This window comes from Thunnus albacares, chromosome 1 (assembly GCF_914725855.1).
Source record: "Thunnus albacares chromosome 1, fThuAlb1.1, whole genome shotgun sequence".
Taxonomy (NCBI): Eukaryota; Metazoa; Chordata; class Actinopteri; order Scombriformes; family Scombridae; genus Thunnus; species Thunnus albacares.
Genome location: NC_058106.1, coordinates 18,377,728 through 18,391,574, shown reverse-complemented (window position 1 = coordinate 18,391,574; position 13,847 = coordinate 18,377,728). Strand labels below are relative to the sequence as shown.

Here is a 13,847-nt window from a genome sequence, read left to right as displayed (position 1 = left end):
AACACTTTAGGGGACACTCTTTGGATCCCTGTCACAATTTTTTCACGTTTAAATTGCATGGCTGATACCAGTAGTGAACCTCTTTATTGTTGTAAAATAGATGTAATGTAAAAGTGAATAATGTAAACCAGGTAGTTGTAATCACAGTTTACTGGACTTCCCCGGGATGCAAGGACTCACTCATGAAGCTTTTGGAGGTGTTATGGTGTCTGTGACAAAACATCTGGGATGAAGTACCAACTCTTAGGAGTGGTCAACACAGCCTGGGTGCTCCTCTAACCAAGGAAATTTCCATTAGTTCAGGTGAACCAAATCTTATGTGCCAAACAACCTTGGTACACAGTCACACTCTGTAACTTCTAAAATCCAACACAATCTTCCTGGTAAAGTCACTTGAGTTTACTGACATGTAGTTTGTGGTCAGTATAACCTGTTGTAGCATTTTCACTGTACTATCCAGCAACTTCATGATAAAGGAATTAAGTACTAATAAAGTACACATGTTCTTGGAGTCTGGTTAAATATTGCTGGTGATGATGTCATGTTTACAGTTTTGTTCCTGAGAGGTTTCAAGGGGAGCTGAATTGTGAAACTGTGTTATTTAAGTGCTGTTGATAAAAGTAATCTAATCTACATTATTTTTCATTTGTTCACTATTCCTCTAAATGAGGTGAGATCTGAAAAGAAAACTTGTGACTTAAAACTTGAATGCTACTACTGCACATACTCCTCAGATAATGTGCATGATGTTAAACCCTTCAGAGAAAACACAGCAAAAATCCAACATCTAATACATGCGAAACTTTATTAACAAACTGCATCTTTAAAGAACAAGATTCTTTTTTGATAGCATAAAATTGGTAAATGACGTATAAAGAGTCTGTTTTTTTGGAAAACAATGAAAAAGTGTCTTAGAAATTGTAATGAACAACATAATATTTACTTCTGTGAAAAATATAGATCTATTTGTCATAAAATGTGGGCTATGTTTGCAAAGGAGTATAAAGACAACTTTTATTTATTTAGCTTTACAAATTAAGGTAATATTTGATTAACAAAATTCATAAAAAGCAGTACTAGAACTGCACTGACTCCATCCAATCGCATCTCATAAGCAAAGGGGGTGTTTGAAGCACAAAAGTTGAACCACAATATAGATACAGTATATAGTTACCAAACTCCTCCTTTAAAGAGAATTGCTGCAACTCCCACCTCCCTGTTTTTTATACAAAATGTACATTATATATAAGTTGGTGCACCATTACAAAATGGATGTTTTACAAACAGTATATAACTACGGTTATATATATATATATATATATATATATATATATATATATATATATATATATATATATATATATATATATATATATATATACATATATATATTTATATATATTTATATATATTTATATATATATTTATATAAAATATATAGAGATTTTTTTTTATTTTTATTTTTTACAATAAATCAACTTCTCTGTATTTGAGCCCGCTTATCAAATGATTGATGACAGCTTGTTATATCCGTAGGCAATCAGATTTCTGCATTTTGATTTGCTGTGCTCTACTTCCTATGCTGATTGCGTTCTATCTAGTGCATGCTCTCTGGTTATGATCTGTCATTTAACTAAAAAATTATTTAAAAAAACAACAATATAAATCTATGAAAAAGGCCCATTAAAAGTGGGCTTGTAACTACAAAAACCTACACAGACTAGGAGAAGCCTCATGTGGAAAATGCTCCCATAAACAAAGTCCTTGTCCTCTGTTGATCACGTTACTGCTTTCTGCTGAAACGCAGTGATGCAGACTATAAACTTGACTGCTGTCCCCGTTCACCTGCTTCTGCTGCTTTTTAGGCCACAGCCCCTGAAAGTCTCTCATTCAAGTCAGCTGACAGGTCCCTGAATCAAATCTCTCTGTGGCTGGAAGGAGAGCCTCACTCCATCCTTCTTTGCTGCCATTTCATGCTGGGGCCATCCTTTTGTTTTAGGTGTTAGACTCAGATGTTTTAAAACCGAGCCTGTCAAGGCTGGATCATCCGCAGGCCTGCTGCACTTGATTTATTAGCTCCCCAAAGCGATCAAAGAGACCCTCTACCCAAGCTCCATTCTGCAGACACTTCTGTACAGTCTCCTCCTGCCCCAGGTCCCCGGCCTGCACCCGGAGAGACGCTATCTGGAGGGCACAAACAGGAGGATTATCATTATTATAGTTATAAAGCTCAATACAGCTGAACCAAAATAAAAAAAACATTTCTGACAATGTACAATGTCTCACCTCATCCTTACACATGAGGTATGTGTGGTACTTGTAATGCTGTAAAGAGTGGTACAGAGAAAACCACTGAGTTTTCTGCTGGTCCACTGTATACTCCTAGAAAAAGGAAAGAGCAAAGTCTTAAAACACTTTTTAACGACATGTGTTCAATAGTATAAAAGGATTGAGGGAGAAGCACAAATGGTGCCACTGTGCCCTCTGCTGGACAGACATCAAACACACAGAGGAGCCTTGAACAGTTAAAGTGGTGCTAAAATGCAAAATAAACTGAATGCATATTAATTGCACACTGTATGAACATCTTTGATGCTACATAAAATCAAAAAAGGTATTAAGAATAGGATTAGGATGTTTTGTACACGTTTTAGGTGCTGTCTGTGGCTTTATTCACTGGTGGATCTTTCATATTTTTGTGCATATTAATAACGTCAAGTGTATGAAGTTTAAAAAATATGTCATTTCATTCTATTTTAAAGGTGTCTTTTTAAAAAGGATCAGTGTGTCGGACTTAGTGGCATCTAGCAGTGAGGTTGCAAATTGCAACCAAATGTATAGCCCTCTCTCTCCTCTTCCAAGTGTGTAGGGGAACCTTCAGCGGCCACGGAACTCACAAAAGATGTGAAAGGTCCTCTCTAGAGCCAGTGTTTGGTTTGTCGGTTCTTGGCTCCTTTAGAAACATGGCGGTGCAACATGGCGGGCTCCATGGTAAAGGACCCACTCCCTTAGTAGATATAAAGGGCTCATTTTAAGCTAACAAAAACAACTATTCTTATTTTCATGGGATTATACACTAATTAAAGCCTACTTCTGAATATTATATTCCATTTCTGCCAAGTCCGTTCCACTAGATGCCACTTAATTCTACACACTGGACCTTTAACACCTGGCCATGGACATCAAGTGAAAACTAAATAAATAACAAAACAATTTTTTTTTTTTTACCAAAACATGTCTTACCTGTGGTACTTTGTTAGGCATCTTGTAGGGCTTCATGGTCTTCTTATTGTAGGCCTTCCCACTGAGTCGCACTTTAAAGGCCGGGGTTTCCCCATCTTTCTTCAGCTCAGTGACCACTGAGATCTCTGGGAAACTGTCTAAGGCCGTCTGAAGTCGAAGACAACATGAGAGTTACTTGGGTGCATACATCGAGTAGAGTACAGAGGAAATAATAACCATGAAACAAAATAACAACAAAATGTGTTAACTCAATATTGAAATAATCTCAACAACAAAATTGGCTTTCCCCACTTACAATTTGGACTTTTTTGTTATCAGCATTTAACGGGGGCATTTGAATCATAGAAAACTCTAAATTATCACATTGAAAAAAAAATCCTCTAATGCTTTTCCAGAGCACTCACAACAACCTATTAATACACAAGACAAACCCACCTTTAAGACCTGCCCAATGTGCAGTTTGTGAAGCAAACGTTTCCTGTTGTCAGTGATCATCCCATCCACTCTTTTCATATGTGGCAGCAGCAACTCATCTGAAACAATACATGTTCACAAGTCAGGCATAACTGGAACAGACTATCTGATGAACACCTTTGTTTTCATGTCATTCTATTCAGTATTTGCGCCTATTAAGAAACGCTAAGAGCTGTTAAAAGTGAATTCACTCACCGTTTGCCCTCTCAAGTGCTGTCATCACATCTTCGTCTAAAGCAACGCTGATGAGCAGTTCTACAAAGCTCTTGAATGTCTCCTTCATAGTTCTCGTGTTGAGGAACCGTGAAGCAAATGGCACTGGAGGGTTTAACTCTAAGATCAAGAGAGCATCAAGAAGCAGAGTAGGAAAAGATTTAGGCAACATTCATGGAAAATTAACTTCCAAACTAGATTTAATGTCAAAAAAGTCAAAAAGCTTCTTCACCGTCATCTTCACCACCTTCTTCTGCAGATGATCCTGAGGCAGTAGGTGAAAACTCCTTCCATTTCCTCCTCTTCTTAGGAGGGGGCTCTGCCCTTGGCTTGGCTTGTTTGGGTCGAGGTTTCTGGTTTTGGGAGACTGACGAAGGGGCAGCTGTCAAGCCCAGCAAAGTTTTCACCTGAACACCCCTGGGTGGCAGAACAAAGAGTTACATCACTGAAGAGCCATGTTTTTCATTAAAAATAACTGACCTACATCAATCAATACTCTTAGCGCACCTTAACGAGTTCATAGGCTTGCAGCGTGGCTTCCGACTACAAACTCGTACATACTCCCTTTTGTTAACCGTGTCCAAAAACTTCACATATACCCTCTGGTACATGGTCTTGGCATCACCAAAGTATCCAAGATACTACACATACAAAGAAAACAAAATGTTAGCTATTGCAGAATAAACAAAAATGATTTGAATGATCAAATGCACATGGGTATAGGCATGTCTGCTTTTACTTACACTGTTAGTGGCTGAGAAGACTCGCTTTCCGTCTCTCAGCTCAGGCACAAATTTCTGCAGCAGAGCTTTCTGGACTTTCCAGATGGCTGGAGGCTCACTCCCGGATCTCATTGTCACCTGGACACATGACACAGTGCAGAACATGCCTCAGTATTGAGTAAATATGCAGTACAAGAAAATTCAGCAATACATGTTCAATGATGAGTGTACAGAAGATCTGATATGACTATCCTTTTACAATTTTGAGTAGGGCACCTTACAGGAAAAGGGTCAGAGCAGGTTTGTTAAAATAAGGTCCACTTCACTCCCACAAGGTAATATAATTTAATTCTTACATGCCACATTCAACATGTATTACCAAGCACCTTCATCCATACAACTTTTTCACCATTTCAGCCACTTAGATTAAACTCTGCTGAGAACTGAAATCTCCATTCACAAGCATTCACTTCCTGTCTACGTTTTCCCAGGCTATACCTTCAATGTCTCGATGTCCTCGTTCCTCACAACAAACTCGTCTCTCTCCCGGTACATTCCCTCCCCTCCACTGTCTGACAGCTCTTCGTCAGTCAGTCCCTCGATGGCCACACTCATCAACTGCACAGCCAACTGGCTTGGTGGGGTCTCTTTGGACTCCTCTTTGGCCACAAACACAGCTCCTCCTGAGATGGTGTTTGTTGTCTGTGCAGGAGTGGCTGCCTGTGGCAAACACGTCTCGGTGATAGTGAGTGTCACAGTGGGAGGTTGGTCTGGTTTTATCATCAGACTAGGGATTTGGTTATCTGCAGAAGGGTTATGAATATAGTAGTACAACATTATATAAAATACATACAATCAAAAAAAAAAAAATCAATAGATAAAATAAATTGACAAAGCTATTCTTAGGCACAGTGTTATTACCTGTTCTGGGCTTCCGATCTGAAGATTCATCCAGAGCAGAGAGTGCTGAGCTGATGCTGTTCCTCAGAGCCTGGTTCTTCCCAGTGTTCTCCTCTTCATCCGAGCTGAATGATGGCAGCGTCTCCAAGTTCTTTTGCAGATCTTCATCCAGACGTTTCTGCTGAGAGCTTGCTACTTGACTCTCCTGGGGAATCAAAGAACCTGGCAGAGTCTGAAGTTTGGGAGGTAAAGCAGGCAAAGTACACAGCGGTGGTTTGGATGAGGTGCAGGGCTTTCTGGGGCGACTTATAGTCCGTGTAGGACTTGGAGCATACTGTTGTTTGGGGCCAGATTTGATAAAGTCTAGGAAGGAGCCAATAAAACCAGTTTTGACCTCTGGTTGTTTCTCTTCCACTTCACGGATCTTCTGTCTGATTCTCTCCTGCTGTGGACAACCATCATATCCACCGTGTGAGGAAGATGGTGAGCTGACGTCACTACCCCTGGAGTTTTGCCGCTTTGCCTGCCCACTGCGCTTGGCTGGTTTTGCCTGTCCACTATCCTCCTCAGGACCACCTGACTTGGTCAAGGACTTTGAGCGAACCTTCTTTTTGGGAAAGTCCTCAATGCCTGGGCATTCCATGAGACCATCCTCTGTTTTAATACACTTTGCATTCCCTTTGTGTCTGTTCTGAAGGCCTGAGGGGTCATACACCCGTCCGGCTAAGTGATAGTCATTTTCAGAGCTCCCACCATCTCCATTCGTGTCAAGATCAGAACCGTTGTTGTGGTGAACCGACTGTCCCTGACAGTCTGTGGCAATCTGAGCTCCATTTAGTGTCATGCTCATTGTGTGCGAGTTAGTGTTTGTGATGATTGGCTGTTGTGCTGTGGAGAAACTAGGTGACATGTGCCGTATATCCACAGTCTGAAAGTGACCCTTAGAATCAACGGGGCTTGCCATCACTGCCATTTCAGCCTCAGTAGAGGATGTAGCTTTGACAAAGTCTTGTGGTGTGACGCCACAGGCAGCTACTGTGGCAGCCAGGATGTCATCAACATTTGATAAAATGTTTCTGTCATCTGCAAGCAGCATAGAGTCGGGGAAGCAAATAGAGTTGAGAGCAAAGTGGTTCTTAGCATCATTTGACTGTTGATTTGCCGACTGGCTGTAGTGGTGTTTTGAGGAATCAGGGCATCCTGAGCTCTGTTCAGACACTACTGTGCCAGGCTGACTCTGGGTTTCACTGACACCAGGACCCAGCAGTTCTCGATCCATGTGAAGATACTGGACATGAACGGGGCCCAAACCTTGGCCTTGTTGGATACCTTGCACTGACACCAACTTTGAAGGAGTTTGACCATGGGGGACAAGGGGCTGTTGGAGCAGAATCATCTGGTTGGGTTCAAGGAGAACCTGAGTGCTAGGGACGGTGATAAACTGGGTGTGGGCTGCTGGGGTCTGACTCTGGGACTGACTATGGTTCTGGTGGTTTTGTTGATGTGGTTCAGGAGATTTGATTTGAAGAGGGTGCTGCTTGAGCTGTTCTGAGCTCAGGAGTACATGTGAAGATATAATACTGGAGTTTGTAGTTTTTGTGTTAGCATTTTCCTGACCGTTGGCACTGCTTAGGTGAGTGTGCTGTTGGCTCAGAGAGCCCATCCCTTCATCCTTAACCTGTGCTGTGTTTGTATGACTAAGTCCCATAAGCTGGTCATCAGAACGTGAATTGCTTCTGATGACGCTTTGTGTTTTGTGGTGGTCATCCATTTTTGAAACAACATAGATGACATTGTTGTGAGCAGCCATAGTGCCATCTGCAGCAGAGGCCTCCATGGATGCCTGTTGGAGAGCCTGTAGGTCCTGGATAGGAAGCTCTTCAAGTTTCTGTTTGCCATATGTTGGCTTTATGTCCTGTACTGAGGATCTGATGTTATTTTCTAAGGCTTGAGCAGTTGAAGAGTAGGTAGGCAATGGTGCAGACAAAACATATTTATGGGACTGTGTCTGCTGTTGGGACAAGGTGTCATGTGTTTTACCTCCCACTGAGCCCTGCATCAGGGTGTAGTCCTGTGTAGAATTTGATGTGGGCAGACTCCGCACACATGTGGGTGGGTAAGAGGAGTTAAGGGATTGGTTAAGGGATTGTCCTGTGGCATAGCTCTGAGACTGAGTCACTGAAGCTTGCCCCTGTGACTGAGATGTATAAATCACATTTGGGGCACCCTGAGAATGGGATGAGGGGTAGCTCTCAGAGAGATTCCCCTGACACAAGCCCTGGACTTGGGCTCCATACTGGACCTCCTGCTCCTGGCTCAGGCCAGGACTGGAGGAGTAAACAAGAGTCTGACTCACAGATGACACATTGCCAGATGGACTGGAGAGGGAAGGCAGAGTCTTGTAAAGGGAGGACAGTTTGTCTGAGGTGGAATGGGAGGGCTGTGATTGGGTATGGGGCGTGATATAGGTTTGAGACAGACTGCTGGACATGAGGCTGGACAGTTGCACTGACTGCTGATTGGCAATCACAGAGTTCTGCTTCTGCCCTGGAGAGGAATAACGCTCAGGAGACCCTGCTGTCAGGTTCTGAGAGTGGCTGTGACTCTCTTCGCCCCCAGCAGGGTGTGGAGCTAGTTTGGAAGAGCAGTCTTTAGCCTTCGGCACTGAAGTGGACGAATAAGCTTGAGTTACTGAGTCTGTTTTGGGTTGTGGGGCACCATTGACCCCTTGAGAGGAATCTGCTCCTGTGGAAGGGCTGCAGGACGCAGAGGTCTGACGGGATGGGTCCTGCTGGTAGGTCACATCCGGTTCACTGCCAGAACCAAAGTACCCCTGTAACGAGTGCTCTGAATTGGGCAATTGCTCTGAGGCCGTGTGGCTGCTGGAAGGCCTCTGGTGGTGTTTGATCACACTACATTCGCGCTGAAGTGCTCTCTCAATAGAGCCTGAGAAAACTGTGGCCCCATATGTTTGCGGGGCACTATGAGGAGCAGACAGGGCAGATGGTAGAAGGCTGAACTGTGGCTGTAGGAGGTGGGGGGCTGACTCCTGGGCTGAGCGGTATGTGGAGGACTGGACAGGCAGAGCCGAGCCCAAACCGGGGGCAGAGAGATGGTTGAAGGCCAGGGCAGTGGGAAGCACAGTCTGGCTTGATTTGAGATGGAGGAGGGGGTCATGGTGAGAGAACAGGCCATTAGTGGAAGTGCTGAAGGCAGGGTCCTGGAGAGCCAGGGAAGGGTTGGTAGAGTAACTCCTGGAAGGGTAGGCACCAGTGTGCTGATAAGATGACAGAGCAGCAGGAGAGGGGAAAGTGGCAGTAGAAGGCAGGGCACCAGTCAAATACAGCTCTGTGGTGGAGGAGTTGGTACCTGTATTGCACAGAATAGAAAATATAAGGACAGGGAAGGTAACATGAAGGGATATAATCCAAGCTAAATTTAGCAAAACCTGTATACACAATTGACAAAAGACTGACATCACCAACTGACTTAATTTTACGCTAAGCGCTAATTGCTTCAGTACTTTAGAATATTTAAACAATCTTTCAGCCGATCACATAACGCAGTCTCCTATTCCTTGACAGTTTTTTAAAGAATGTATAGTCCATCTACTATCAGAGGTAATACGTAAAATTATCCTGATATCGATTTGTTCATAAATCACCAGATCTAGTACACAATGGTATTCTGCACTTCGTATAACGTAATTTCAGTTGTTGATAAGATTCTTGATTGAGCTGTATTGGTGAATATGTTCCACAATCAAGGAATGGATGACTTCTCACCAGCAGGCCATGATGGAGGTCTAAAAGGAGGAAGCAGTGAGGCACTAACAGGACCAGCCTGAAGGCTTCTCGACTCCATGGCTGACAGGAAGCTCATGATTGAGGTCTCAGAAGTATTACTGCTTGTGTCAAGTGCTCCTGGCAGTCCAAAGAGGAAAAAGAGGATAATCACAAAAACGGACAATGTTAATGACTTTTTTTGGACACAATGATGCAAACAGAAACTCATGCGCCAGTTAAAACAGAGAGAGACAAGAGCCTTTAAAAGGGTTGGTTTACCCAAATCACAACAAAAACATTTCTCATCTACTCCTTGTGGTATCTAGTCCTGCAGTAGCTTCGCATGTTTTCCTTTATTCTAAAAGTGGACAGGTGAAAAGGAAAGAGGGGAGAGAGAAGAGGGAAGACATGCACCACCAGCACGATCTGGAGTCAGTGTCTAATGGAGAAATAGTTGCAGTTAAAAAAACGGTCCACAGTAAGGTCTGTGGATTATCCAGAGAAACCAGGATGCGAAAGACACATTACTAATGAGTTGGTCAAATGTAATTTTGTCCATTCACCTCCCCCATTTTTAGTTGTGACACAAGCTCTATAGGCAAATATCCCCAAACCTCACCACATAAAATGAAGATAATCTGCATGACTAGATACCACTAGGAATGAATAACATAGTAAAATTTTGACCTTTAAAGCAACGTGTATAGCATTCATAACTCACCTGCTGCAGCAGGAAGGTGTGATGTAGTGTAGGTGGGCAGCTGGTGTGTGGAAGTGTAGCTCTGCCGCTGGAGGAGCTCTGCATCAAGGTGTGCTGCACCATAACTGGGACTACATGAACACACAAAAACATACATGACAACTCTCATCTTCACAAACAGCAGGGAAGCACCCAACTAGATACGACTCAAGCAAATGACTTCTCTTGACACACAGAAAGTTTGTTTTAAAGTATTCATCCTGTAATGTCTTGGCTGTCTACTCAGTGACAAACTCGTTCACTGCCTGCAGTATGCCACACCCTATTTACACAAAATGCAATAGCAGCTCAAAATCAATAACCCTGCATGTGCACAATGTTACAGTCTACATTACCAAATGTCCAAAAACATTTTTTTGTTATTTCTCTAGTATTGCAAGTACTTACACTGGCATTGACCTGGCACACAAGAAAGTGAGTCATAAAAGTAATTCATTTATTAAAAAAGAATGAATGACACCTTTCAAAACAAGATATCAGTTTGTCCAGAAAAGAATAACCTGTTTGCCCAATGATGCTAATAAAAACCAGAAAACCATGAACATGAGTGGGATAACTGGTAGCCTTGTGTCAGCAAACCTTTGACTATGGCATATTGGTTTGTTGTTCATAGTTGTTACTTGTAAAAATCTGACAGGCTGTTAAAACTGTAAAAGTGGTTTGTGAATTGTATAATTCACTGGTAATACTAGGCTCTACTTGGTATAAGGTACTGTTATAGTGTCTGCATGGGAAAATTTGAAAAGAAAAATACAAAAAGTGAATAGCAAATAATGATAATGCTGATTTTTAATATCTAACTGATGACAGTATATTCCTAGGAAACAGGAGTAAAGTCAGAGGTAATCAGATACAGGCCAGCCTGCTCCAGTCCAAAGTGTTCCCTTCTAGCCAGAAGTTAAAACATCTGTGGGTGGAGAACACAGAGCTGAAAAGGAGTCATCTGCCTCCTTTTCAGATCCCTTCAACACACACAAGCTATTACATAAACTCCTCGCTGTTGATTGACTATGAAGCACAAAATCTGATTACCATGGGCCAAAGTTACAGTATAACCGAGGCCAATCATTTTAACTAATAGTTACAATAACAAGGTTGTTTTCAGAAAAGACAAATAAGTATTTACATAGTCCCTGCGGTTACTTAATCGCTCATATATACTGGTGAGTGGAGCAATTTTCTTTCGAATTGTTAGAGTGAAATTCCATCAAAATAATGGTGCTGCATTCCCTGATATTTTATCACAGTGAAATGTAATGTTGCATGTTCCAGTTTGGACGGCAACACCTCGTACATGATGAGGAATGTCATCATGTGAAGGGGAGGAATCCCATTTGCGATGACAAGAGAAGTAGGGCTGCAAGCCATGATTTTTTTTTTTAAACTATGAAACAGTAATCTATTCACTTTTTTGATTAGCTCATCGTGTTTGTAAACAATAATAATTGTGTCTACTCAAATGTCACAAACCACAACATATTTTGGTCATGGTGATATGACACAAGGAGCTAATCTTTTCAGAGCTCAGAGCTCATTTCAGAGCCTACAATCACCAAATTGGTTGTATTTTTACTTGATTAATCCTTTTAATCAATACTGCAACTGTTTCATCAGTCAAATTATGTGCAACATCCTGCTCAACCTGCTCCAGCTTTTGTATTTGTATTAAAAGGGAGGCCTAAGACAAATTAATTGAAAATACTTTATGGCTGTACAGGGTTGTAAGAATGACAGCATGTTGCTCAGTCTTCACAACAACTACTTCTTTTGTGTTGCTTGTTGGCAAAATATGACCTATTTGTAACAAATACTACATTGTAATCATTAAGTATGGTTATTATTGATGACAATGCTATAATAACAGTCTTGGCTTTGAATAAGTTAGATAACCTAGAGGCTAACAACTTGTGGCAAGTTTGTGAGCTCAACCTATCTATTGTGCACAGTGTAAAGTAGTAGCTAAGTTAAAATAATCATATAATGTTTTAAATCATGGCACAAATGTTTCAAAACCTCGACACGTTGCATATTAGCTCGTTGGTAACAACACTAATAGCTAAGTTATGCACCACTAACTTAATTGAAGTGCCATAACTGACACGTTAGCGTCGGTAACTTAGCTACCTATGTTGTTTTGGCTCACGGCGAGCATCTGTGGCTCAGGAAAACTGAGCGATAAGCGCTGGTTTTTAACTTAGCCGTTAAGTGCCTAGCATGGCCAACTTATGACGGAGATGTATAAATAATAATTCTCGTGTTTAGATTGTACAAACCCTCTCCATGGCCATGCTGAGGAGACGGTGTGCTAGCGAAAACTAGCAAGGTGGGAGACGGTAAGTTAACAAACAGCTAAGAAGACACTGACAAGTCAAAGCCTCTGACAAAACTCCCACCGAATTTCTGTATTCCCTTAATTTCTCCAGTGTCCTCGACGACAAGGGCCTCTGCACTTTTTCCATGAGCAAAACTAGGCCCTCCATCACCGCAATTTCCTTCGGAAGGTGACCCGCCCTCTCCTTCATCTTTTACCTTGGCTTGATACTAGCTGTGCTGCGGTCATAGGCCCAAGAAGCTACGGTCTGTGCTGGTGGAGCCAGCGCGTCCGCAAAGCTGGAGGTCGGGTAGTTCCTGTCCATCATCCGGTCAAAGATTCACTTCCCCGACGGAGCTTCGTGGAGCAGGGGACACACATCGTAGCAGCCCCGGGTCCGACCCACCGACCGACCAGTTGAATCTGGTCAGCGCAATGCACGGTCCGCAAAACCGCCGTGAAGCCGTGCTATACCCTGGATAAAAGTGTGCCTTTTACCTTCTGGGTTGATTTGTTTAATTTTGGTTCATCTCCCGTCATGGAGAGCCGTGCAAGCCCTGCATGGCTTCACGTACCCATGTTAGTTCATTTCCCAGGATGCACCGCAGACTTTGGCTGGAAGTTTTGTAGTTTTCCTTCATCTATTTGCCTTCTACCTGCATGGAGCTTGAGATCATGCAGATCATGGAAGGCAAAAATACACACAGTTTTAAAATTTGTATAATGTGGAAATGGAAGCCCCAGATCCCTATTGAATTAACTGGAATGATTAGAATAATGCCCAGATCTAAGATACTTTTGTGCATAAATGTAATAAATTCAAAAATACTAATGAGTTAAGTCGTCTTGGTTTTCAAACAGTACATTCATTTTTCTATAAATCTAAACGCTGAGAAAATTATTACAGAATCTTTATATGTGCTAATCCTGGTCTGAAACTGCTGACTTTTTTTTCTATACACCCCATGATGTGTACTTTGTGTATGGTTGTATGGTACAAGAGATTTTACTTCAATAAAGATGAAGGAGAAAAGAACATAATACTGATTCTCTATATTTCTGTCACTGGTTAGGACACTTCTGGACCCAAAATATTACATAGTCCTGCATGAAAATTGTGCCATTTTAGTGGATATGTATACAGGGTTGTATGTCTGTCAGTTCCACACAGTGGCATTTTTTAAAAAAAAAAATCAATTTACTGGTTGAACCAATTTTAAAATAAGTTAATATCATGTGGAAACTGTAACACAACCTGCAGCCAATTCATATAGTCTTCAGTCTTTTTAACTTCACCTTTACATACTTTACTGCATTTTTTACATACAACAGCTCTGTTCAAATCTGATAAGAACCTACCCATCAGCCAAGTTTCCTACGTTAGGACAGTGACAGATGGTCGTTTTGGTCTACAATCTTAACACTTTGTAAAATGTAAA

General features: G+C 41.9%; 1 protein-coding gene across 1 annotated transcript; it reads right to left on the bottom strand.

Annotated features, from left to right (window-relative positions):
* Nucleotides 1-1,777: 1,777 nt before the first annotated feature.
* qser1 (glutamine and serine rich 1) lies at nucleotides 1,778-13,418 on the bottom strand. The gene is made up of 13 exons (XM_044347393.1): nucleotides 12,627-13,418; nucleotides 10,059-10,168; nucleotides 9,338-9,475; nucleotides 5,574-8,921; nucleotides 5,151-5,455; nucleotides 4,674-4,790; nucleotides 4,438-4,571; nucleotides 4,163-4,347; nucleotides 3,913-4,050; nucleotides 3,679-3,776; nucleotides 3,244-3,390; nucleotides 2,287-2,382; nucleotides 1,778-2,184 (listed from the first exon to the last, which is right to left on the bottom strand). The coding sequence occupies exons 1-13, from the start codon at nucleotides 12,734-12,736 to the stop codon at nucleotides 2,044-2,046; spliced, it is 5,067 nt and encodes a 1,688-aa protein (XP_044203328.1). The 5' UTR covers nucleotides 12,737-13,418; the 3' UTR covers nucleotides 1,778-2,043.
* Between the last annotated feature and the right edge of the window lie 429 nt (nucleotides 13,419-13,847).